At 36.2% G+C, this 26,481-nt stretch overlaps 1 protein-coding gene across 1 annotated transcript in view; it reads left to right on the top strand.

Moving 5' to 3' along the window:
• Window positions 1-24,457, top strand: part of ASPM (assembly factor for spindle microtubules) — a 50,976-nt gene extending 26,519 nt beyond the window's left edge. Inside the window, 12 exon segments of the mRNA XM_045298078.1 lie at window positions 1,754-1,948; window positions 7,197-11,519; window positions 13,318-13,484; window positions 15,121-15,217; window positions 16,459-16,668; window positions 17,607-17,756; window positions 18,321-18,500; window positions 18,970-19,162; window positions 19,337-19,491; window positions 20,873-21,049; window positions 22,184-22,353; window positions 24,236-24,457. Of these exon segments, the coding sequence (XP_045154013.1) occupies window positions 1,754-1,948; window positions 7,197-11,519; window positions 13,318-13,484; window positions 15,121-15,217; window positions 16,459-16,668; window positions 17,607-17,756; window positions 18,321-18,500; window positions 18,970-19,162; window positions 19,337-19,491; window positions 20,873-21,049; window positions 22,184-22,353; window positions 24,236-24,341 (6,123 nt within the window). The 3' untranslated portion in view covers window positions 24,342-24,457.
• Window positions 24,458-26,481: the final 2,024 nt, after the last annotated feature.

Raw genomic sequence — 26,481 nt, 5'->3', positions numbered from 1 at the left:
CTACTCTCTGCTTGGTTATATATCTCTGAAGGAACCTGGTGGCAATGTCAAGTAATTGTTGGACTGCTAACTACAGGTTGATGATTCATGGGGTAGCTCTGAGTCAAATTTTTGTTTTAATTTGTTTTTAATATTTGGAAAAATTCAAGCAAATATCCAAACATACTACAATTTTTCAAATATATCAGATATTAGTACTGCTCTCCCCATATAGCACCTCAATTTTGAATGGCACCAGAGTCATATAAAGGTCTTAGCCTCTGTAACACTGAAACATACCATATTTCTCATTCCGTATCATACTTGGAAATTGTTTCAATTATTTCAACACTAATTGAAATAATTCATACCTGCCCTGCTCTAAGTCAAAATAGTGAGGCATGGTGTCTTACCTATGTTCACCAATAGTTCTTCTCTGTGCCCTGTCTTGTTCCTCACCTTCTCAGGATCTGCTTCCACAACTACAAATCCACTGGAGGATAATACTGTACTGCTGGAACCTTCTAATCTAGGAGAACTAACTGTTCTAAGAAATGTAGGGGACATTCTCCCAGCCAGTCCCTCAATTGTTTCTTCTTTTCTTTATATAGAGCAGTGTATGAGAGAATTAAAATTCCAAATGCCAGTCATAAATAGTGTGTATTTGTTTATTTGTTTGTTTTAGATTTGGTAGTGAAGTATGCTTTATTTTCTGCTCACGAGCACTTTATGTACTAGAAATTAAATACACTGGCTTCTTAGCCTTTTGTTAAGGAGATCCCGTTTCTTGATTTAATATTTTGGACCAAATAACAGGCATTTCCTTGTGTTTTGAAGGGTTACATTAAAAGCCGTGTGTAACTGTGATTAAACTTCATGATCCCATGTAACCACTGCGTCTCTCCCATATACAGGAATGTGCGATTCCAAACCCACTGGTATCAAATCATTTCTGACTTATAGTGACCTATAGAGTAGAAGAGAACTGCTGCTACAGGGTTTTGAGACCACGGGTTTTTCTGGGAACAGACAGCCTCATCTTTTGTCATGGAATATGTGGTGTGTTCAGACAACTGACTTTATGGTTAACAGCCAGCTCTACCCACTATGCCAGTAGGCCTTATGTGCAATTATGCTAACAGCCAATCACATTGTTCCATTTTTTAACTGAAACATTAAATAGCAGGTGCCCAATATATACTCAATACTACACTAAAAAAGCAGGAACAAGGAAGACTCAAAGATCTTCCACTATTAACAATAGAAAAGTGGTAAAACCTGTGCGAACTAGAAATGTGAACAGTCCTGTTGAGTTCCAGCTTTCACACGTTTCATACCCTATCTAAATCGTAAATCGTCATTATCTAAATCGTAAATATTATTCTTGAGATAGCTCTTTTGTGGTACACTCATATATTATGAATAAAATATATAGCATTTATAAATGCTAATTTTAAAAATATAAACATTTGTATCTTCTATGCTGTTATTTTAATTGTGATTACTGAGAAGCTGTGATAGATAAAACATGCTTATGGTACTTATTTTAGGATGATGTTTTCTTGGAATCTTTGTTTCGTCATACAAGCAAATATATCTGTTAGAATGCCCATCGGCCCTTTCCACATACCCAGGCGTATTTATGATCCAAAAAGGGAACCTAGCTTGCAATAAGTCTTGGGGCATTTCATTTTCTGGGATCAATCTGATTAATAATTTGACAGATGGCTCTTAAGTATTTGTTTTACAGTTGCTGTTCTTTTGTTACTTTAAGGAGCGAGACAAAGCTGCAAGAGTTATTCAGTGTGCTATAATCCGTTTTCTAACTAAACGGCGATTGAAAAAGGAGGCTAATGCAGCGCTCGCCATTCAGAAATCTTGGAGAAGATTCTTAGCACAGAGAAAATTAAAACTGTTAAAAAAGGAAAAACTGGAAAAAATTCAAAGTGAAGCTGCATCAGTAATTCAGGTAAAACATCCTGGACTAATTTATTTATTTAAAAAATTAATGATATTTTTAAGGAAGAAGATAAAATGAAATAAAGTTTTTAATGATTTTAGTATTATATTAGTTTATCTAATATCTAATTTTAACAAATATTTAACATATGCCTACTACCTGTGTAATTAGTTGCTGTGTTCAGCTGATAATCTTGAACTAACCTTATATTTTGGGCTAAAACCTACTTTGTGATATATTCTTTTTATATGTGGCTTGATTCCGTTTGCTAATATTTGGTTGAAAAGTTTGACAGCTCTGTTCATAAGGCATATTGATCAATTTTTAGTATATATCAGACCAGCTAGCCTTTTTATGATTTTGAGTTTGGCATTTTTCCCCCTCATTTTGTACAGGACCTTCTATTGTGATCCCAATCAGAGCAGTTCATAGTGGCAGCTGGACACCATCTAGTTCTGGTTGCAGGGTAGTGGAAGCTGAGATTTGTATAACATTAGTCCTTTGTACTCATTTCCTCTTTGTGCCTTTGATTTTCTTTAGTCTTCTTTGCTACCAATAAGTGCATCTTAGATGGTTGCTCACAAGCTTTTAAGTCCTCTGGCCATACTCACCAAAGTAGGATGTAGAGCATTGTCTTTATGGACTGTGTTAAAGCCAATTGGCCTAGATACTCCCAAGAATGTGGCCCCAAGTCCCCAAGTGCAATGAATCATTCCCTAAAACTGTTTGGTTGTGGCTAGAAGTTTTCATAATTTTGCCCTTGGTGCTATATGCTCTTCTATATATAGAGATAGATCTGTAGTGCATATAGAAATAACAACAACAATTTTTTTAAAAAACTGCTCACTGACACCATGTCAATGTCAACTCATTGGGACCCTACAGAACAGTGTAGGTTTCTGAGATTGTAACTCTTTACAGGAGTAAAAAGTTACAGTTTTCTCCTTCAAAGCTGGCTGATAGTTTGAACTTCTGACCTTGAGGATCCCAGCCCAACTCTTAACAACTATGCTACCAGTGCTTCTACATATATAAATACATATGTTGAACTATCTTCTGCCAAACATCTATTTATAAATAGGTGTAGTTCCATTGGCCTCCCATACCTTTTCTGCTTGCATGTCTATCCACTCCTAGATTATTATTACAGTTATTGCAGAATTGTGTATGGAATGTTGCTTTGAACTCTTGTGCATCTCCCAGGGTCGTTTTTTACCTTCACCTTATTGTGTTGATCTCCATCCCATAGATTGCCCTTCACTTCACCCAAGTTATACATGACTACTCTCTAGTTAGTGATTTTTGTCTCCCTTCTCCTCTCATCCTTGGTAAACGTCATAGAATTTTTTCCACTGTGTGTGAACCTTTTCTTGGCTATTTCTGGTAGTGGTCTCATATATTATGTGTGCTTTTACAATGGACTAATTTCAATCAGCATGATATCTTTTAGTTTCATTCATGTTATGATGTGTTTTGAGTATTCATCATTATTTTTAGATTATGTAACATACCTTTATGTGTATGTACTATAATTTGTTTATCCAGTCTTCTGTTAATGGGCACTTAGGTTGTTTCCATCTTTATCTATTGTGTGCAATGAACTTATCTGTTTATGTTACATGAACCCTGTGGTATTTTTTCCAACTTTTTAAGGACATACCAAACCATTTCCACAGGGGTTGGCCCATTTCAATCCCACCATCAAGGTTCCAGGCTCCACGCCCTTGCCAGCATTGCTGTTGTCAGTGTTCAATTTTGGCTTTGCTGTTGATTCTGGACGAGCTATCATTATTTCTGTGATCTGCACATCTCTAAGGGTTAATGATCATGGTCACTTCTTTATGAGTTTGTTGGCTGCCTGGATATCTTCTTTGGTGACTTGTTTCTTCACGTCTTCTGCACATTTAAATGGGATTGTTTGTCATTTTGTTGTTGAGGTACTGAAGTTTTCTTTAAGTTTTAGAAAATCAGTCCCTTGTCCAATATGCTGTCGCCAAAAGGTTTTCCCAATATATAGGTTCTCTTTTTACCCTTTTAGATAAGTCTTTTGATGTGCTTAACTGTCTGAGTTTTAGGAGGTTTCAGACATCCAAGACTGCTTCCTCTTTAAATATAATAAATTAATGGTATGAATTTCCCTTTTAAGTACTGCTTTAACTGCGTATCATATGGTATATTTTGATATGGTGTATTTTCTTGAAGTTCAAGCTATTTTCTAATTTCTCTGGAGGTATTTTCTTTGACTTATAGATTAAGAGTGTATTGTTTACGTTCCATTGTTTGTTAATTTTCTTGTTAACCTTCAGTTAGTGATCTCATTATGTTCAAATTACACACGATATGATAATTATTTTAAATGGGTTAAGGTTTGTTTTATGGCATAAAAGAAGTCTGTAGTTTGGTCAAGAATTGGTACGATATAACTCTCTTGCTAAATTTACAAAACCGCCACCTGGTTTTGTAAATGTAATTTTTTAAAACACTGCTGCTCTGATTCATGTATGTCTGTGACTGCTCTTGAAAATAATATAGCAGAATTGAGCTTTTGCAAAAAAAAAAAAAAGTTACAAAAATGGTGTTTACTGATTTGCCTTTTTAAAAGAAAAAAGCTGCTGATCCCTGATCTTAGTGAGTGTTCCATGTGTACTTAAAAAGAATGTTTAATCTGGTATTTTTAGATTGAATGCTTCTAGTAATAAGTCATTTCTATCTGCTTTTACAAGTTTTTCTTTTTTGTTAATTTTTAGCAGCTCAAGTGTAACCATGTACTCTGTGAGTTTATCCCACTTGGGACTGAATTTCTTGAGTTAGTAATGTTCTGTCTGTAGTAAAATTTGGACTGGTTTTAGTCATTAGTTCTTTAAAATTTTCCCTGCAGTAAATTTTCTCTTCACTGTCGGGCAATGTTAACACAAGTGTTAGGTCACTTGAGATTGCCCCACAGTTCCAGAGGCTCTGTTGATTTTTTTCCCCCCTCAATTTTCTCTTTCTTTTTTCGACTGGATAATTCATATTACTTATTTTCAAGTTCAGGAAGTGCTGTTGGCATAGTGGGTTATGTTTGGGGCTGCTAACCACAAGGTCATCAGTTAAAAGCACGTTCTGCACCACATGAGAAAGATGAGGCTTTCTGGTCCCATGTAGATTTATTACCTTGGAGACCCGGGGGGCGGGGCAGTTTTACTGTCAAACGGCTATGCGTCAGAATCAATTTGATGGTAGTGGATTTGGCTTTGTTTTTTTTTGTCTTCAAGTTCTTTGACTCTTTGTTTGTCACCTCTACTCCATTATTAAACCTTGGCAGTGATTTTACATGTTAGCTGTTGTATTTTTCAGCCCTAGTATTCCCACTTGGCTGTTACGGCTGTGCTTCATGTCTCGTTAAACTTTCTGTCGTGGCTTTACTCTACATAGTTTTTGCTTGTTGGAGTGTTATTGCAGCATTAGCTCCTTTAATGTCTTTGTCAGACAATTCTGTTTGTGTCTTCTCAACATTGGCATCTGCTGATTTTTCTTCCTGTCAAAGTTGTGGTTATCCTGATGGGACTTTGCCAAGCAATTTTGAATTGTGTCCTGGATATTTTGAATATTGTAGAATGAGAGGCTGGGCTTGAAAAGAAAAGGCCATTCCTCTGGTGAATGTTAATATTTTTGTTTTATAGTAAGCAAATACTCAATAAACGCTTTTTAAAAATAGATATGTGAGTGTACTGATAGGATTGCTATTGTAATGAGCAGAGTTATTGGGAAAGAAGGTGTGCTTATCACCTGTTATAAATATCAAAGTGGATTCCTACTTTAGTACAGGCTGTCGACACTTATTCAAAAGGAGTGATTATGGAAGTATAAATTAAGCTAGGCACACTGACCTTTCATTTCTGGCTTTGAGGGTTTTACAGACAAAATGCAAGTAATAGAGAATAATGGTCATTGGTCTTGACTGTAACCTTGGGAATATGGAGTAGGCCTACTCTGTCCTGTGGAGTCACTGTGAGTCAGATTAGCTTGTTATCAAGATGATGGTGGGAGGGAGTTATGTTCAATTCATTTCTTGAAAGATTGTTTAGTATTTTACATTGAAATACTTTTTCTAGTTTTCAAAGCCATTTTACATAAGCAAACTGCACTAACTGCAGTAAACATAGCTAGAGAAACGTTTAATTACTAATACAAGCTTCATAATAAGAAAAATTAAGTGGAATACATATCATTTCTTGTCAGACCGAAGTGTTGGAACAAAACCACATGTGGCACAGTACAAGCATAAGGCAATACTTCTTAGGGAAATTTAGAGACAAAGAATCAGCAGAATTCTAAGTACTCACTGATGTACTGGTGTTTGGGTCAAGCACAGCTCCATGCATAATGAGTATTGTTATACTGACTTATGTATATAAGTAAAATAAGACACAGTAGGAAACGCCTCAATTTTAATAGTGTTGGGAGTGTTTTAGACAAAGAGGGATGGTCTTATAGCCAAGAAACATCCAGGGTTATTTACCGGTATCCTAGCTTCATTTAGACAATAACCAGTGGAATCCACTTGAGACTAGTAGCCTTTTCTGTTGAACCAACTCATTGCTGATGTTCCACTCTGCCCTGTAGTCACTGTGCAGGGTTCAGGGGGTGCCTTGGCGTGGGAAATGTTTACGAGACATGCAGTTTATCATCTTCACATCTTCCCTGAATTCTACTCCTTCTGTGTATAATTCTGAAATAGGAAGAACGGAAGTATTTTCTACATATTGATAATAATGAATGAGAGTGAGCAAACTCATATGTTCCTCAATTTCCTCTATTATCTGACCGTAAAGTAATAGTACAGAAGCTCTTACATACATAACTATTGATTATGATAAGATAGCTTCACAATCTTGAAATAGAGGTGAAGATATAAGAACTAGAGGTTTATTTATAGAAAATAATTAGAATCAGCAGGTAGCAAAAATTAATGTTATAGTTTGATTTTGACTTTTAAAATGCTTCTGGTAAAACATAAACATGTTTCTATTTATTATACTACTAATACAAACAAAGTAAAATATAATTAAGAATCAGACAAGTATTTCTGAATTGGTCATAGCTATATCAATATATAAACTAAACTACAAATAAAAGATGCAAGTATCTTTTGGTAAAACGTACTAAGTTCTTATATCTTAAGCTAATTTTTAAGTATTAGACAGATTAGTTTTTTCAAAGGTGTTAATTATAGAAATCTTCACCTATTTTACTTTGTGTCTTTTCTTGTCTTTAGGCGGGTTGGAGAAGATATTCCACTAGAAAAAGATTTCTGAAATTGAAGTATTATTCAGTCATTCTGCAATCTCAGATAAGAATGATAATTGCTGTAACTTCTTATAAGCGGTATCTGTGGGCTGCAGTTGTAATTCAGAGGCATTGGCGTGCTTATTACAGGAGAAAACAAGATCAACAAAGATATAAAACGCTGAAGTCATCAGCCCTTTTTATCCAGTTCATGTTCAGAAGATGGAAGCGACGCAAAATGCAATTACAAACAAAAGCTACCATAATCTTGCAAAGAGCATTCAGAGAATGGCAAGTCAGGAGACGAGTGAAAGAAGAAAAATCTGCTATTATCATTCAGTCATGGTATAGAATGCACAAAGAACTACGTAAATACACTCATATTAGATCTTGTGTGGTGTTCATCCAGACAAGAGTTAGGTGCTTTCAAGCCCAAAAGTTATATAAGAGAAAGAGAGCATCTGTTCTGACCATCCAAAAGTACTACAGAGCTTATGCGAAAGGGAAGCTGGAGCGTACCCAGTGTTTGCAGAAACAGGCTGCAGCAGTTGTACTACAGACTGCCTTCAGGAGAATGAAAACTCGTCATTTACATCGGCGGCTCAGAGCCGCGTGTGTCTTACAGTCTTATTGGAGAATGAGACAAGAAAAACTGAAATTTGTAAGCCTAAAGAAGGCGGTCATCAAATTGCAGGCACACATTAGAAAATATCAACAACTACAGAAATATAAGAAGCTGAGAAAAGCCGCCCTGGTAATCCAGGCTCGTTTCCGAGCTTGCAGTTCAGCCAGGAAAGTTCTAGCCTCGTATCAGAGAACACGTGCTGCTGTCATTGTTCTGCAGTCTGCATGCAGAGCAATGCAAGCGAAGAAAAAGTTTGTCCACATCCGAACATCTGCTATAAAGATTCAGTCATATTATCGAGCTTACACTGCCCGCAAAAAGTTTATGAGCCTAAAAAATGCAACAATAAAGTTGCAGTCTGTTGTCAAGATGAAGCAAGCCCGCAAACAGTATTTGCGTTTAAGAGAAGCAGCACTGTGTATCCAGCAATGGTACCTTTCCCAAAAAAGGGCTGCATTAAAGAGAGAAGCATTTATACAGGTGCAGAAATCTTGTATCAAACTGCAAGCTTTTGTTAGAGGATACCAGGTTCGAAAACAGATGAGGCTGCAAAGAAAAGCTGCGATTTCACTACAGTCTTATTTCAGAATGAGAAAAACTAGACAATCGTATCTGAAAATTTATAAAGCAACCATTGTCATTCAGAATTACTACCATGCACACAAAGCAGGAGCCAATCAGAGAAAGAACTTCTTGCAAATCCGAAGAGCAGCTACTTGCTTGCAGGCAGCCTACCGAGGTTATAAAGTACGCCAGCTAATCAAACAACAATCTGTAGCTGCCATTAAAATTCAAACTGCCTTTAGAGGCTATAGTAAAAGGATGAAATATCAATGTGTTCTTCAGGCTGCTATCAAAATTCAGAGATGGTACAGGGCATACAAGACTTTACGTGATAAGAGAACCCTGTTTTTAAACACACGAGCAGCTGTAATATTTCTCCAGGCTGTGTACCGTGGCTGGAAAGTTCGGAAGCAGCTCAGAAGGGAACATAATGCAGCAGTGAAGATTCAGTCTGCTTTTAGAATGATCAAGGCCCGGAAACAGTTTAGATTGTTAAAAAGAGCAGCTGTAGTCATCCAGCAGCATCTGAGAGCAAGGGCTGCAGGAAAGCAGCAGCGTACGGCATACGTTGAACTCCATCGGGCTGCGCTGAAGCTTCAAGCCTCCTGGAAAGGGAGGAAAGTGAGATGGCAGATTCAAAGGCAGCATGCATGTGCAACTATCATCCAGTCATACTACAAAATGTATGTGCAACAAAAGACGTGGAGAGCCTGGAAAAAATCAGCTCTTCTTATCCAACTGCGTTATAGGGCTTACCGGATTGGACAGAGGCAGCGTCATTTATATTTGAAAACAAAAGCAGCTGCAATCATTTTACAATCAGCCTACCGAGGTGTTCGAGTCAGGAAAATAGTAAAAGAGATGAAAAAAGCTGCAGTCAGTATCCAATCTAAATATAAGGCCTACAAAACCAAAAAAAATTATGTAACCCAGAGAGCTTCTGCTATCACAATTCAGAGATGGTATCGAGATATTAAAGCTGCAAAACAGCGGCGCAAGGAATATCTTGATTTAAGGGCCAGGGCCATTAAGATCCAAGCTGTCTACAGAGGTACCAGAGTAAGAAGGCGTATTCAACACATGCACATGGCAGCCACCTGCATTAAAGCCATGTTTAAAATGCATCAGTCCAAACTAAGATACCATGCAATGAGAGCAGCAACTGTTATTATTCAAGTCAGGTATCGAGCCTACCATCAAGGTAGACTACAGCGTGCAAAGTACTTGACAATTCGAAAAGCAGTTACTACAATTCAGGCATGGTTTAGAGGGTTAAGGGTCAGACAAACTCTAAGAGAGATGCAGATTGCGGCAACACTCATTCAGTCACACTATAGAAGATATAGGGAGCAAAAATATTTTGGAAAGCTAAAGAAGGTAACTAAAGCAATACAGCAAAGATACCGGGCAGTAAAGGCAAGAGACGTACAATTTCAAAGGTATAACAACTTAAGACATTCGGCAATATGCATCCAGGCTGCTTTTAGGGGAATGAGAGCTAGAAGACATTTAAAACGTATGCATTTAGCAGCAACTCTAATTCAGAGGAAGTATAGAATTCTAATGATGAGAAGAAGATTCCTCTCTCTCAAGAAAACTGCTCCTTGGGTTCTGAGCAAGAGTCACGCAAATGTTGGCACAAGGCATCATTTAGAACAATCCCTCCAGGTACAAAAGGCGGCCATTAAAATCCAGTCATCGTGCAGAAGATCGATGGTAAAAAAAAAGATGCAAGAGATGCACAGGGCTGCGGTTCTCATTCAGGCTGCTTTCAGAATGCACAGAGCACGGGTGAGATTTCAGACTTACAAACATGCCACAGTTCTAATCCAGCAACATTACCGCGCATACAGAGCTGCGAAACTGCACCGAGAAAACGAGAGCAGACGACTGCAAACCACTGTGGTCACCCATGCTGCAGGTGAGGGCAGGAGCACAAGACAGCTCCTACACGAAGAACAACGAGCCACTATTGTAAACCAAAGCTCATATAGCGTGCACAGGCAATATTACCACCGAAAGGTTCAGTGGGCTATGAACATCTTGCAAGGAAGATCCAGAGCAAAAGAAAGCCAACAGAGAGCTCTTCAACACAAGGCACTCAGGAAAGCAACCAGTTGCGTGCTGGAAGGGTTCCAGGGCGTGCACATAGGGAATCAAATTCGGAAAGAGCATCAGGCTGCCACTGTTGTGCAGAAGCACTTTAAAGCCTTTATAGTTAGGAGGCGGTATCTCCAGCTCCGAGCCGCGGTCATTTGTGTTCAAAGAAGATACAGAGCACTAATTGCAACGCAGAAGCATACCCAAACCATTATCTGCACACAGGCTTCTCACGGAGGCTGCGAGAGACAGAGCGGTACCCAGCGAAGGTACCTGGCTGCCACCCTCATCCAATCTTTCTACCGAATGCACAGGGCCAAAGTCCTGTATCAAACAAAGAGGGCCGCCGCTGTGGTTATCCAGAAGTATTATAGGTCATATGTCAGAGTAAAAATAGGAAGAAAGAGATCTTTAGCGGTGGCGACATCTGCCCCGACCATTCTGGCTGCCCCTAGAGGCGTGCACGTTGGGCAGGAACTGGAGAACTCTGCGGCAGAGAAGGCGGCCATCGTCCTGCAGGCTGCGTTCCGCTGTTACCGAGCTAAAACGCAGTACAGCGCTGTTCGAGGGGCGGCAGTAAGGATTCAAAGGTGGTATAAAGCTGCTCTACGTGCTCGGTCACTGGAAGCAGAGCATCACTCTCAGAGAAAAGCGGCACTGACGATTCAAAAGGCTTTTCGTAAAACGGTCACAAGAAAACTGGCAACACAAAAGCGCGCTGCCCTACGAATCCAGTGCTTCCTTCACATGGCTCTGTACAAGAGAAGATTTGCTCAGCAAAAATGGGCTGCCATCACTTTACAGCAGTATTTCAGGGCGTGGCAAACCAGAAAGGAGTTTTTGTCATACAGGAAAGCGGCAGTGGTTTTGCAAACTTACTTCAGAGCGTTTCTGTGTGCAAAATATCAAAGACAAGTTTATTTACAGACCAGGAGCAGTATTATCATAATTCAAGCTAGGATGAAAGGATTTTTACAAAGAGAAAAGTTTCAGAAAATTAAAGAGAGCACCATAACGATCCAGGTATTTATATATTTAATTTTAATATAAAACATCCTTTTATAACAATATTTGTTACATTATAAAAAATCAGCTGGAGCAGGTCATAAACAATGGTATTTAGTTGGGTGATCATTTTGATTTTCTTTCAAAGAGGGAAATTCTTGAGAATGAAAAAGGGAGCATCAATAATAATTCAGAGCACGCAGAGTTGGGATTGTTCTTGCTATGGTCAGCCTAAGCACATTTCAGAAGTGGTTGATTTTAGAAATACTGGGAGAATTTGAGATTATAGTCTTAATTGGTGAACACACTCTAGCAAGTTTGTATTTTCTTAAAGTGGAAATTTTAAGCTAAGGTATAAAGTGCTATCCTGCATAATTTTGGCCAAGTAGGATAACAATTTCTTTATCACCCTGTTAACCAGAGCTACTTAGGATAGACAGACATACTTTATTCTAAGTGTTTAGCACTTTTAGTAATTTGCAAATGTTGCCAGAGATAAGTAGAGCCAGACATTGAGTCACTTGAAGCTATTTCTTTACCACAATCAACTGGGCCTTGGACCTATCTGTGTGTGATGCATTGGTAATTTGTTGGATTGCTATTTTGCTTCTAAATAATACCTTTATTTAACAAACTGGGTGCTTGCAATATGCAAAATACTGTAGTGGGTGAAATGAATGGGCAGTAAATAAACTATGTTTAGTTGCTGTCCTCAAAGAACTTAACTGAGGAAGGAAGAGCTCTGACAATTATTACTGGAAGCAGAGAAGGGAAATCTAGACTAATTCCAGGGATCAGAGATGGTTTCCTAGAGTAGGTGGTAAACCGAAACATGGGTTGAAATTAACCAAGTAAAATATATGGAAAGGACTACTTCACTCACAGAATAATAATGGAAGTCCAAAAACAGTAGCATGTATAGTACAATAAAAAGACGGATAGACTAGATTGGTGGTGGAAGGAATAAGACTGGATGATTTTGTAAGACATGAAAATAATGTAGTCATTAACCTCCACACTAAGAATCTCTGAAGGAATTTAAGTAAGAGAAAGCCAAAATCATCTCTCTCTCTCTCTCTCTCTCTACACACACACACACACACACACACACACACATATACATATATACACACTTTTTTTTTTTTTCTGGAAGGAATGTGGAAAGTTGACCTGTCAGGGGAACAAAACTAAAAGTGTGGTGACCAGTTAAGAAACTTTGAGCATAAGCCAGTGGAAAGATTTTCACAGCTCACTATATATGAGATTGTGAAGATTTGAGTTGAAGGATAGAATTAGCAGGGTATAAGAGCACAAACAAGGAATTGTTTGATTTGGGGCTGAACGGCGTGACTGCCATGTGTCGCAGGAGTGTTTGGAGTCTTACAGACTTGGATTCAACGCTTACTATTTTTCTGTCTCTGGTAACAAGTCTCCTCTTTCACCATTCAGTTTACTTTTCGGTAAAACAAATCCTAATAACAGTCTTACAAGACAGTTGTAAAGATTAAATGGAACTACATTGGTTAGAGTTATGTTAGACTGAGCTGCTAGCCAGCCACAGGTATGTGCAATAAAGCACACAGTAGAGATTTGCTGCAATAATCATCAGTGTTCTTGATTATTGTACAAGAAAGTGGGCTCCGTATGTGTCATAGTGAAGCAGCCTCACGGGACAAGCATGACCTACTGTTTTAAGCAATATGTTTTTTTGTCTCTGCAAAACTTGTATTATTAACCTGTCTTGTATACCGATTCTTAAAAATTTACTGAAAATAAAGTACTTATTTCAGATTTGTTATATTTATGTGTTTAATAGGCTGCATGGAGGAGATATAAAGCTAGGAAGTCTTTCTATGAAATGAAAGCTGCCTGCAAGATTCAAGCCTGGTATAGATGTTACAGAACACGTAACCAATATTTAGCTGTATTAAAAGCTGTTAAATTCATTCAAGGTTGCTTCTATACCAAAATGGAGAGGAAATGGTAATTAATCTTAGCTCTGTGTGAGAGAATGAGTGTGTGCATTTATATAGTAGTTATGTCCTTATATAAAATAAAACTGCTTATTGATTTTTTTAAGTCTGCTATGTTTAATTTATGTGGTTTGGTTGCTCTTTTCTGTATTCATTAAATGAAATATATCATTATATATTATATAATAGATCATTTAATTATGTTTTATATGTCTGTTTGGTTTTTTTGAAATAATGTTTAGCCTTAATGAGACTCAGTTTAAAATATGACATAGGATAAGGTGGCATCTCGTTCTATTTGGTATAAGGTTATTATAAGTTAGAGCTGACTCCATGATGGTACCTAACAACAACAGATCAGTAAATCCTGCAACAGCCTCAACCTCTATAACGCAGAAACCTGTCGGAGAAGGAAAACTCAAATGCTTTCCACCAAAACAAGTGTCAGAAAAAACGTTAAGACTAAAGGGTCAAGACAAGTAGAACAAAAGGCAGTCTCTTTGAATTTCGACTCTCACAGGTTTTACTGTGTGTGTATGTGTATGTGTGTACTGTTAGTCCATACATAATTTATTCAGGTCGGTAGAGATTATAATGTAAGCATGGCGGAAAGAGACTAAGAGTCCGGAGAATCCTGGTTTGCTTACTGATGCACATACCAACTTTGCTGTTGAATTTACTGGGAAAATTTTTCTTCTACTTATATTCCCCATATTCTTTATACTTGATAGCAAATTCCCTAGTTACCAGCCTGTCTGCGCTGATTGATTGCATTTCCCCATTTCTAGTTAATTTCTTTCACTTGTCTTTTTGAAAGCTGTTAGCCTACCTACTTCTTACTGCATAGCATAAGAATGTTTCTCCAGTTCTCAGAATCAATGTATTCTTAAATCACTTACTAATGTCAGAAGAGTTCTCAGATCAATTATAAAGGTAGACTCAGGACTTACCAGTAAAGATACAATTGCTACTGTGAACTATTAAACACTCATGTCTTGTTTTTTAAGAAATGTGATAACAAGATAAATTCAACTGTCTGTCATTCCACATTATCAAGAAGAGGTCAAAAGCCTCTCCATTCTCATGTTTTTATCTGTTGACCCCTAAAGTTTGATTTCTAGTGCTCACATTTCCCTCTCCAATTTAGGACTGTTTATAGAATATTTCCACTTAACTATATGATGATCTTTCTTTTCAAAGAAGCTTCCCTTTCTCAATTCCTTCATGTTGCTCATGTTCCCCAGTCCTCTTCCTGATGAGCCCTGCTTGGACGGAGACGCACATCCACTGTGGACTCAGATTTCCTTTCCTATGTCTTCTACCTCTTCTCAGTACCTGTTTAGGTTTTGTCTGGATCTATAGTGTTGTGATTTATTTTGCTCTCTTCAAGGGAATCTTTGTTATGTTAGAATCTTAAACTAATCATATGCAGTGGTATAGCTTTTTACTCATTATTGGAACATTGCCAAGATAATTTCATATTTTAATTGCGTTGATTCATATGTAAATCCTGCTTAAATGAGGCTTCTCCTTAGTAGTTTGTCACCGCCTATCTTATGTCTTCTTTCCCTCATTAAAGGAGAGAGAATAAATACTAAATAGATTAAAGTAATTTACAATGACTTCCCAATGACAATTTTTTTTAGGTTTTTGAATCTGAGAGCATCAACTGTTATCGTTCAGAGAAGATGGAGAGCTAAACTTGCTGGAAGAATAGTTCATGAGCACTCCTTAATGATGAAAGTAGGTGTAAAAATTTCAATTGTAAAGAAATGATTTAGTAAATGGAAAAGAAACATTATTTTAAAGTCTAATTGTGCTTTTGTTTTTTTATGTTTCACAAAAAAGAAAAAACTCAGTGCCATCAAGTCAATTCTGACTCCTAGTGACCTGTGAGTTACTGAGACTATAACTCTGCATGGGAGCGAAAAAAGCCCTGCCTTCAGGGCTCCAGTATCTACTACGGCGAATTAAAATTACTCATTCACAAAATAATATTTGTGGACATTTGTGTAATTATAACATATTCTCATGTTAGAATTGACTTTTAGAATAAGTAATTTATTTGAAGAAAGTCATAATAAGTAGAATATTTTCTATAGTCAGTTATTAACATATTATTTAAACCACCATTGGTAATCTTTTAAAAATGATACTTAAAATTGATTTTTTATATATGTTACTAATACATGTAGTAGTTATGGTCTTTTAAAAGAAACCAAAATTTCAATTTTACTTGTGAATTAAATGTTCATGTGATATTCTATGGTTATTTAAGCCCTTAATATTATGACTATGACTAACAGTTAATATATAGTAGACATCAGTTCTTGTATATATAGTTAACTGGCTTGATCCTCATAATCTTTTATGGTTACTGTTAGCGCACCCATTTTATAGATGAGGATATAGAAGTGAAGCTACCTGTCTAAGGTCACTGCTGGAAGGGCAGAGGGCTGTGTTAGAAAACACATCTACTTTTCATTATAAATCCGTTCTATTGGCTGTAGTTAAAACTTGGTTGTCTGGATGGTAGATAATTGAGAAATATAAGGTATGCTGGCGGTAGACTACGGTTCTTAAAACTACAAATAGCTTCCCTCATAGATGTATATAATGGCTAATCTATAATGGCTCCCCATATTATCAGTTGGTTGATAGTAAGCTTAATCCTTTTCCGCCGCACAATGAAAATTATTTACAGAATGAGAGAAAGAGCACCCAGAGATATATTCTGTCTAGGTTGCACTTCATGGAAACGTCATTTTTAGTTTTAGATTTACATGGGTTTAGAAGTAATACTACACCACCACCTTTTCAAAGCCTTGAAATATGACCTTCTTAAGCTATATACCCCCCTCCACCCCGCCTTGCAATCTATTGAATGCTTGTACTTACACCATGTATTTTTTACTGCGAAGTTTAAGAACCACCAGCAGGTTGAAAATCGTATTATTTCTATTGTTACTAATTTTTACTTATAGAGACATCAAGCGGCCTGTTTGATTCAAGCAAATTACAAAGGATATAAAGGAAGACAGGTCTTTCTTCGGCAGAAATCTGCTGCCTTAACTATACAAAGATATATAAGAGCAAAGAAGGCTGAGAAGTGTGAAAGGATAAAATATCTTGTATTAAAAAAATCCACAATTGTTCTACAAGCAGTGATCCGTGGGTGGTTAGTAAGAAAAAGAGTAAGTATTTTTAAGTAGAATATCTCTGTCTCATCAAATGAAAGAATTTGTTGCTAATGGTGTTAAGAAATTTTAGGTTCTGGAGAGCAATTTCAGAAGTTACGTAAGCATTTGTTTGAATTCACTCGATTTTTACAGAGCACTGGTTCCTGTACATTTCTGTTCTGAGCCCACCAAATGTGTAAACTTAATATTTTCTTATGTCATTAATATTAAAAATGCATTGTGAAGGGAGGTCTGTTGTTAGTCAAGTAGTGTTTTGCTACCACTAAATAACTCTGAGGTCTTGCCACTACTGTTCTTGTTGTGGTTTCTCTATCTTCTGCAAGAGAGAACCCTTTGAATATGTGCCCGGGCAAAGATAGATCAGTACATTTGAAGTTAAAGAAGGAAAGCCCTTCTGTATTTTGTTCATTTAATATAAATTGGAAGTCTTAAGACTAAAGGCTGCTTTAGTAAACTTAAGCTGCATGTTTTTATGCTGGATTTCCTAATATTAGAGTTGAGATCTAATACTGGAGGAATTAATTCACATACTTTTGTCTGGTTAAATAGCACTATCTCTAATAGTTCTACTTGGAATGCTTAAACCTTTTTTGTATTTAATATTGATACAATTCTCTTATTACGAATACATTGCAAAGCCTTAACCAAATGTTATTCATTATCCTGATTAAATTGTTAGTCTTTCTAAGGTGACTAAAATATTATTTTGCTTTTGATATTCTTAGTTATGGGTAGTTATTAGAAATATTGTTTAGTGAAAGACTATGGTAGCTTTGGGTTTTAATGTAAATAATTTTAATCATTACATTTAATTAGTTTTATTACTAGTTTATATATTTTGGTCTTGTCCTTATATGAAAATAAACACTGATTGGTTATCGTAGGAGTCAAATGTTTGATTAATGATGCTCCCTCCCTCCCTTCCTTTTCAGATATTAGAACACAAAAGAAGAATCAGGCTTCTTCATTTCACAGCAGCCGCATATTTTCATCTGTCTGCTCTTAGAATACAAAGAGCATATAAACTTCACATGGCGGTTAAGAATGCTAAGAAGCAGATCAGTTCAGTCATCTGTATTCAGGTTAGCTTCTCTGATTTTTCTATTATCATTATCACTTAGAATTTAACAAACAGTATCCAACCAACTTCAGAAAAATGGTATAATCATGAGCCTTCAGCACTTAATTTGTTATGAAGAGTTTGGTGTTTTACATAACAAAACTAAAGCTGTGAATTATTTTACAAGATAGCTTTATTCCTTCTCTCTAGTACATACATAGTTGAGTTCTCATTGAGACATGATGCTCATTTTTGTTTGGAAATTCTTTGGTTAATAGCAAGTCTTAAATTTTTTTCATACATATTGGTTGAGTTCGACATCTATGTATTATGTGTCCGCCCCTGCCCACCCCTCCCCATTTCCTATACTTATTTTTCTGTTGTTGGTTTTCTTTATTAAATTGTAAATTAATAATACCGGTTGGGAGAGTTACAGTATATTTCAATACATTATCTATTTAACTTATGTTTGTATATATGTGCATTTATGAGTATTTTTTTCATTTATGAGTATTTATATTGCCCTTTTGTTTCAAAAAGTAAAGTAAAAAAGAAAGTTAAAATATTTTCTATGTATTTTAAACAGAGATGGTTTCGAGCAAGATTACAGCAAAAGAAATATCAGAGCATAATAAAAACTCGGCATGAAGTTCAAGAGTTGTTGGACCAACAAAATAGGGCTGCATTAGTAATACAGAAAGCAGTTCACAATTTTCTTGTCCGTAAAAAACAGGAAAAAGTTAATAGTGGCGTCACTAAAATTCAGGTAACTCAAAATTTTATCATTCTAATACAAACTTTGTCATGTAACACCTATTTTAGAAACAGACACATAAATTTTAATATTAATTTTTAATTTATTAATTTTAGTTTTTTAATTAAGAAATTAACCAATAGAATAATTTAAAAATACTACACTGATCTTATTTCATTTCTAAGCTCATTATTTAAAATTTCCAAGATGTTCATGATTAAGAGAAGAATAACTGTTTTATCTATTTGACTGGATTTAGACATCATTGTTCATTGACTAGTGGCTCACTGCATGTATAAAAGATATGTATTTCTTTTATAAAAAAATTAATACTTGTATTTATTAGAACCAAAAGTGAAGGTTTAGTGGGAAAATATGCTAAGTGTAAACTTACAGAAAATATTTACATTGAGGATTATAGTTATTCACGGAAAACATCATGGGACATAATCATATAGTTACTCTCCTTTATCACCTTAAGGCATTGTGGAGAGGATATTCTTGGAGGAAGAAAAATGATTGTAAGAAAATTAAAGCTATCCAACTGAGTCTGCAAGTGGTTAATAGAGAGATCCAAGAAAAAAATAAGCTCTGCAGAAGAACAGCACTTGCACTTCATTCTCTCCTGACATATAAGCACCTCTCAGCCGTTCTCGAGGCATTAAAACACTTAGGTCAGTCCATTGTCTTTCTTTTTTTTTTTTTTCCTGAAAGAAAGCAGTATTTTGTGTAAGATCAAAAATACTTTCTTTTGAATGTGTAAGGAATACTGCAAAACTGTAATAGTTGGTAAAACTTTATTTTATTGCTCTGAATTTACCTGTGTTTTTTCTATTTTTCCTTTTTAGAGGTTGTCACAAGATTGTCTCCACTTTGTTGTGAGAACATGGCCCAGAGTGGAGCAATTTCTAAACTCTTTGTGTTGATCCGGAGTTGTAATCGTAGTGTCCCTTGTATGGAGGTCATCAGACGTGCGGTGCAAGTCCTGCTAAATGTAGCAAAGGTAGTATTCCATTTTTATAGTGAAACATTTATTGATCAGGAATTCTGACTCCTTCAATTCAGCCTAGACTAGTTCACCACTAGATCATAGATCTCAAAAGAAAAATTCATTTATGTGCAAGAATCTTATGTAGAAGAAATGTTTAGCATAATCATAGGTAGAAACACTGATTTTTGTACAACTTTATACCTTTTGTCTTTATAATGTTAACAGCAATGCCAAGTAGGTTTTATTGATGACTTATGTGTTCGGCACTGTGTTAAGTGTTTTCATGCATTGCTTAATTTAGCCCTGTACAACTGTCTAGTAAGGTAATTAGTAGAAGAGGAATAATAATGGCCATTAGGTTCTTTACTTAAAAGTCCAATTCTGGTAGAGCAAAATTGAGATGCAGTTTGTCTGACTCCAGAGCAGGTGGTCATATCCACTGGATTGTTTTGTAATAGTAGAACCTCATTATAATCATGTTTGGCAAAGCATGATAAAAAAAAAAGTTCTATGAATTAGAACTTAAATACTTTGAGATACACACACTCACCACACACCCCAATTGCATTCAACTAAAGGTATTGAAATGGTAGATTTGTCTTTACTGTTTAACCCATAATTCACAATTAGGGTACCTGATAGTTCCTTATTTTGAAGTAGTACAGTTTAGTGTAAGAACACAGACTCCGAGGCAGAAAGTGAAGTTTGGATCACAGCTATGCAGCATACTGCAGGTTATTATTGAACTTCTCTGTGTTTCACGTTCCTTAACTGTAAAATGGCTATTCTAATAGTACCCACCTCAATGTTATTGTGAGAATTAAATGCATATTTGATTTGTAGAATTGCTAGATATATGTTAGATATTTATTTTATTCTTAATTTTGTCAATAGCATCATTATCGGTTACTATGAGAATTTCTATTAGAATCCAATGATAAAGCAATTAGAAAAATAACTGAAATGGGAGTTTTTTATCATATCAAATTTCTTTTCTCTTAAAGCAACCACATCTTCCTTTAAAGAAGGCAATGTAGTAACAATGTGGTTAATTAGATCGTAAGTTTATCATGACATCATGTGGATAAGTTGTCTTTTTCCTGAGAGGTTCTCAGTAAAGCCATCATTTGTTGTTGTATACTTTAACATGTTCAGTTTTAGAGAGTTTAGATTTAATTCATTTTATGTAGACCTTCAAAGTAGGTGAAAGGGGGGAAATTAAAATTAGGATAGGCAAATAAAGAGACTTTATAGAGGGCAGCAATATAAAAAATTATCCATGAAATCATTTGGACTTAGCTGCAAATGTAAATGAAAATTTGTCCGTAAACTGGTCGAATTACTTCTAAAAGTGAGTATTTTTATCATAACTTTGCATTTCATTCTATTTCAGTATGAGAAAACTACTCCAGCAGTGTATGCTGTAGAAACTTGCATCGAAACCCTGTTGGAGCTTTTACAGATGTACCGAGAAAAGGCTGGAGACAGAGCTGCAGACAAAGGTGGAAGCATTTTTACAAAATCATGTTGTTTGCTGGCTGTTTTACTGAAGACAACGAGTCGGGCCTCTGTAAGTAGTCAGTGTGTTTTCTTGGAGATGATTTTTCTAGCTTCCTGAGTACTTTCCCCCTGTGTCTGAATCATTTACTTCAATAGTTCCTTTAACAATATCACAGCTAAATTAGGATTTAGTATGTGTTAAACTAGTTTTGGCACAGATAAAGTGAATTATGAATGTGAAAAACTGTATTTATGACAGATAAAATAAACTTTTAACTATAGTCTGCCAAATTTTGAAAATAGAATTTATCACAAGATTATTATAAGTAGCTGTTTAGCCATATATTTAAGGAAAGTAACAGTATTCTCATCACACCAGGTAGTAGACCAGATACATAAGACTTCTGTACCCTCCTGTGGTGATCATAAATGCATGTCAAGCAATTCTGTGGTGAGATGTCTGAGTTACTCTGTAGGTGTCGTCCACTTCACCCTTCAACTACAACTTGGATTTCCTAAATTCCCCCCCAATTTTCTTTCTTTCTTTGAGGTAGCATAGGTCATGAGGTAGCATAGGTCATGATAGGATTGTAGCCCTTATCCTGAGAAAAATTAGTAACTCCCTACAGACTTTAAGCAAGGAGTGATGTGCTACAGTTCAGATTTCAGTGATCATTTTGCCAGTTGGAGGGTGGACTGGAGAGGGCATGTTTAGGGATCCGGGAGACCATGAAGGAAGGAGGCAAGTATAAATAAGTAATGGTCTAGTTGGTTAAAAGATTATGGATGAACTGGATATGTTAGCGAGATAAAGACGCGGATACTTTTTGAAACTTGGAAGAGAGAAAACTCATAGGATGGGCAACTGGATATGATAGGTATATTGATTACAATATTTGATTTTGGGGATTCACTATAAAATTAAGTGTATACTTTTAAAATAATGTCATCTTTTTAATATCCTTGAGAACTAGTTCATAAATTAGGCCAATCTAACTGCTGAATTTACTGATCTTTGCTTTTAAGTTAATTTTGGTTTGCCTGTTTTATTTTGCTTGGGTGTTTAGGGGAGAGTATTTTTGTTTTCAGAGTTTCATGTGTTAACTTCAAGTGTTTATTTATTCTTATTCATTTTGATAATATAGAAGAGATGGACAATTTAACATTTATTAATAGTTTCTAATAAATGGTTCTCTTTTTTCAGGATGTTCGCAGTAGGTCCAAAGTTGTTGACCGTATTTATAGTCTCTATAAATTTACAGCTCGTAAACATAAAATGAATATTGAAAGAATACTTTATAAACAAAAGACGAATTCTTCTATAAACATTCCCTTTATTCCTGAGACTCCTGTAAGAACCAGAGTAGTTTCAAGGTAAGCATTTAAACATAATCTTAATTTCGTCTGACTATTCTTTAATTACCAAATATTTAATGAACAACAGTAGAATCTATGTATGAGTAATGAAGTTTCACTTTGGGTAGTTGGTGGTTATCCAATGCATGTTTTATATTAGATAGTTGCAAGTTAAGACTTGGGGTAGGCTTTACTATAACATCATTATATTTTTCTGCAAGTTGGACAAATTACCTTGTTTGAAAATTGCTAGAAGTTCCCCTTTGGTCAAAATGTCTACTTCTAGCTCAGCCCATACTTCCTGATACTTGAAAAATTCCCCTTTATAGAATCTTTCTGAGACATGTAGCAATAACTGAGATTTAACTACCTTGAGACTTGTTACTTTAGAAGTTTAAAAAGAAAACAAGTAGGACATGAGATTATTGAGTTTCCCAAATATCCTGCCCTGTGAGAGGTGAGAGCTGGTGTGGAACTGCGACCTGTTCTACTACATGGTGCTGAGGGTGTTGTACAGCATAGAGCTCTCTAGAGCAAGAGGAAGACAAGCAAATAAGTACATCATTTAATAAAGACTAACAACTGCTATGATCGCAGCAAATTAGAAGTTTTGCTGAAGAAGTAGGGATGATGAGGAAAATCCTCTCGGATGTAATATTTAAGGTGGAACTCAAAGAATAACTAAAAGGAAAGACTGGAGAAAAGGTGTGGGAACTTCAAAATATGTGGGAAAAAATCTATGTCTATCCCATTCAAACTCTTTTAAACTCCCCTTATACAAATAAGTCACAGAAAAATCAGGTCTACAATTCCCATCAGGAGTCCAGTCTAGAGTTACAAATTAGATAATCATTAGTTTCAGGATAGAAATGGCATGTAATTAAAAGTAATAGGAATAAGTGAAATCACCTGGCAAAAAGAGTATAGATAGAGAAGCGAGTCTCAAACTGAAACCCACGTTAGTCCCATCTTTCCCAGAAGTTAGAGAAAACCACTTGAGAGCTCTGAAAATGCTAATCAGAAGCACATTCCAGAGTGTGTTGTATATTTAGCATTTTTTCAAACTTTAATGTGTTCCATTAGCTTTTCATTGACTGCTTCCATAAAGATTTACAGCCTCAGGAACCCTAAGGAGTAGTTCTACTCTCTCTTGTAGAGTTGTCATCAACTCTGGCAGTGAGTAGAATTCTTTAGCTGAATTTAATAGCAAACAGCTCAATTAAAGGCATTAGTTAAGGTGATTATAGACTTAAGCAGGGAAAGGAGATAACTTTGTGTTCTAATCTGATTGATGATGGTTAGTTGTTGAAGACAAGTGAACTGGAGAGGCAATGGGTGGCAGAATTGCTGTGGGTTAAAGGAGTGGGTAGATTAAAGCAAATGACATGGATGCATCAGAAATGGTACGTGGAAAATAGAAGCAAATAAATAAAATGTCAGAGGTTTTGTAATTTCTAGTGATGACAAAGCCTCGTGTGTGCTTTGATTGTGAGTCGGCTAAGGTAGAACCGAAGGAAGGAAAGGTGGTTAAAGCACACAGGCCTGCTATTGGCCTTGTTGGCCACATGGATGCTGAAGTTCTTGAAAATGATGCCGGGAGTTAACAGAAGACCAGGAACCAGGTTTCCAGGGAAGAAGACAGAAAGACTAGAAGTGTGTGGTGGTGTAGCTAAAGGCCTATGATTCAAAGGGACCAGAATGATTTTTCAGCATGCTGGAGGAAAATTGTCTGGCGCCATTAATAGGTGACTGAGTGATTAGCACTCATGCAACTTTGCGAGGGTTGTAACTGTAGTATATATTCATATTCAGGAATAGACACATTTTAGTCCCCCCGAAAACGTGGAAAGTTTACAGCCTTAAGTGAGGAACTGTATTAACACTTCTTTTCTCCCCACAGACTTAAGCCAGGTTGGGTTTTGAGAAGAGATAGCCTTGAAGAAATCACTAATCCTCTGCACGCTATTCAAATGGTGATGGATACACTCGGCGTTCCTTACCAGTAGTTGTAAACATTTCAGGGTGCACAAATAGTGAAGCTAATCATGTGTGTGTTATTGCCCTTTTTGTATCACTCCTAAAATCTGACTTTGTATTAAATAAATAACAAAACTGTTTGGTACACTTTTTCCTGTTTCCCCCATTATTTTGTCACTTTATATATGAGTTAATGTCTTCAGATGAGTTTTAATACTGTTAATCCATGTCTACCTTTTTAAAGTACTTTACTAGTTAAATGCCATATATTTCTTATAGATACAGAACACTTGTATCACTCTTGTTTTATATAAAAATTAAGGCTATTTACTAAATCATATTTTAGAAATTAAAGATGCTGCCAATTCATTTTAAGTACTATGATAAAATAATTCTACGTACACTTGTTGAAAAAAAAATCCTCATTTATATTCTTGATAGACTGGGACATTCAAATTGGCAAGTGAACCCTGTATGGAAATTAAATTAAATACCGACTCCCTTTGTGTACAATAATGAGTTGACCTTGGATCCCATGCTGGCTTCTGGTGAAGACACCTGTGTCAGGGTAGAGTCTTGCTCTTCTAGGGTTTTCAGAGTACGTCACCAGACCCTTCGTCCAAGGAGCCTCTGGACCCCAGTCTTCAACATTTCAGTTAGCAGCCAAGTGTTTCAACCATTTGCACCCTCAAGGGTTTTAAGCCCTTAATTTTAAAATGATTGGGGTTATGATTTCTACTGGAAAGAGCATAGGGTTGCTTATATTAGGAGCTAGTCATTTAGTCACAGACCAAACAAACAAACTCACTGCCCTCGCGTCAGTTCAGGATCATAGCTACCCTCCAGCACAGGGTAGAACCACCCCTCCAGGTCTCTGAGACTGACTACAGGAGAAAGCTCAGTCTCCCTCCGAGCTGCTGCTGGTGTCTAATGGCTGCCCTTGCAATTAGTGGCCCAACTTGTAAACACTGCCTGTAGGGCTTATTCGTCACAGACCTGAAAACCATTTAATGTTGAAATATCATTTGTTCTTTTCTGTACCATTGGGTCCTTGTGTGGTTGAAGGTTCAAGGAACCTTAATTCAGTGCCTATTTGAAATTAGTAGGGTTCCAACATCTTGTACTAGATTTTTCTGTTCATTCATGGAAATTATACAATCTTTTGAATAAAATCAATAGTCACTGAATATAGAAATAATGTATCCACTAAATATCCTTCATGAATTTGTTAGAATAAGGATTAAATCAGATTTATTTTAAATTGGCTGGTTTCCTTAGGACATAACTAAGGAGCATATGGGCATGTTGATAAGTAAATCAAAATTAAATATGGAGAAATTTTAGTAGACTTTAGCTCCACCCCTACCTTCCCATACAATATTTTAGAAGCTTTTGGTAATTTGTATTTTCTAACATTTTGGTTACTGTTCACTCGCCAGAATTTCCTCCCCCCCTCCCCTTTTAACAATTTTGGAATCAACCTACTTTGTAAACTATAGTATTAGTATATAATGGACCAGAGTAAAAATTATTGGTCTTGATAGACGCTAAGCTGATTTTAGCCAATTAATATTGCACAAAATTATGTGATTCCCAGATCTTACCCTATTGTTGATTCTCTGACTAGCAGTTTTAAAAAGTTCTTATTATCCAATTTCTTATAGAAGGAACACTCCTAACTTGATGTGATAAACTGTTATCAAGATTCTAAGCCCTCATGAAAGGTACCAGTTCTGTGTATCTACGTAAGGGGGAGCTTGAGGGAAATGATAGAGATGATTAAGACTTATTTTGGAGATGACTGCTTTCTGCTGAGACATTGCCTGAAGGATGAATGTAAATACATTGACTACAATTTAATTTTACTTTAGGTGAATTTATTAATGATGAGGGGAGTGTGTTGCTTTGATTAAATATTCTCAGTCTAGGAAACTCACAGGGGCAGTTCTACCCTGTCCTGTAAGGTCGCTCTGAGTGGGCATCACCTCCATGGCAGTTTTTGTATTTTAATTTTATCTCTACATTTTCATATCCATTGCAATGGCTACACAGAATGCACAGACAAACTCATGATTTAAAGGTTTGTACAGTAAGTTAAGTTGGTAATGCCAGTAAGAAATGCTCATGATTGAGTTATCAGGGTGTGTTAGTCTGGGTACTTTAAAGAAA

Source organism: Echinops telfairi, unplaced genomic scaffold (genome assembly GCF_000313985.2).
Source record: "Echinops telfairi isolate 266 unplaced genomic scaffold, ASM31398v2 ScPeMD7_7424;HRSCAF=8462, whole genome shotgun sequence".
Taxonomy (NCBI): domain Eukaryota; kingdom Metazoa; phylum Chordata; class Mammalia; order Afrosoricida; family Tenrecidae; genus Echinops; species Echinops telfairi.
The sequence above is the reverse complement of the archived record's forward strand: the minus strand, read 5'-3'. Positions and strand labels throughout refer to the sequence as shown.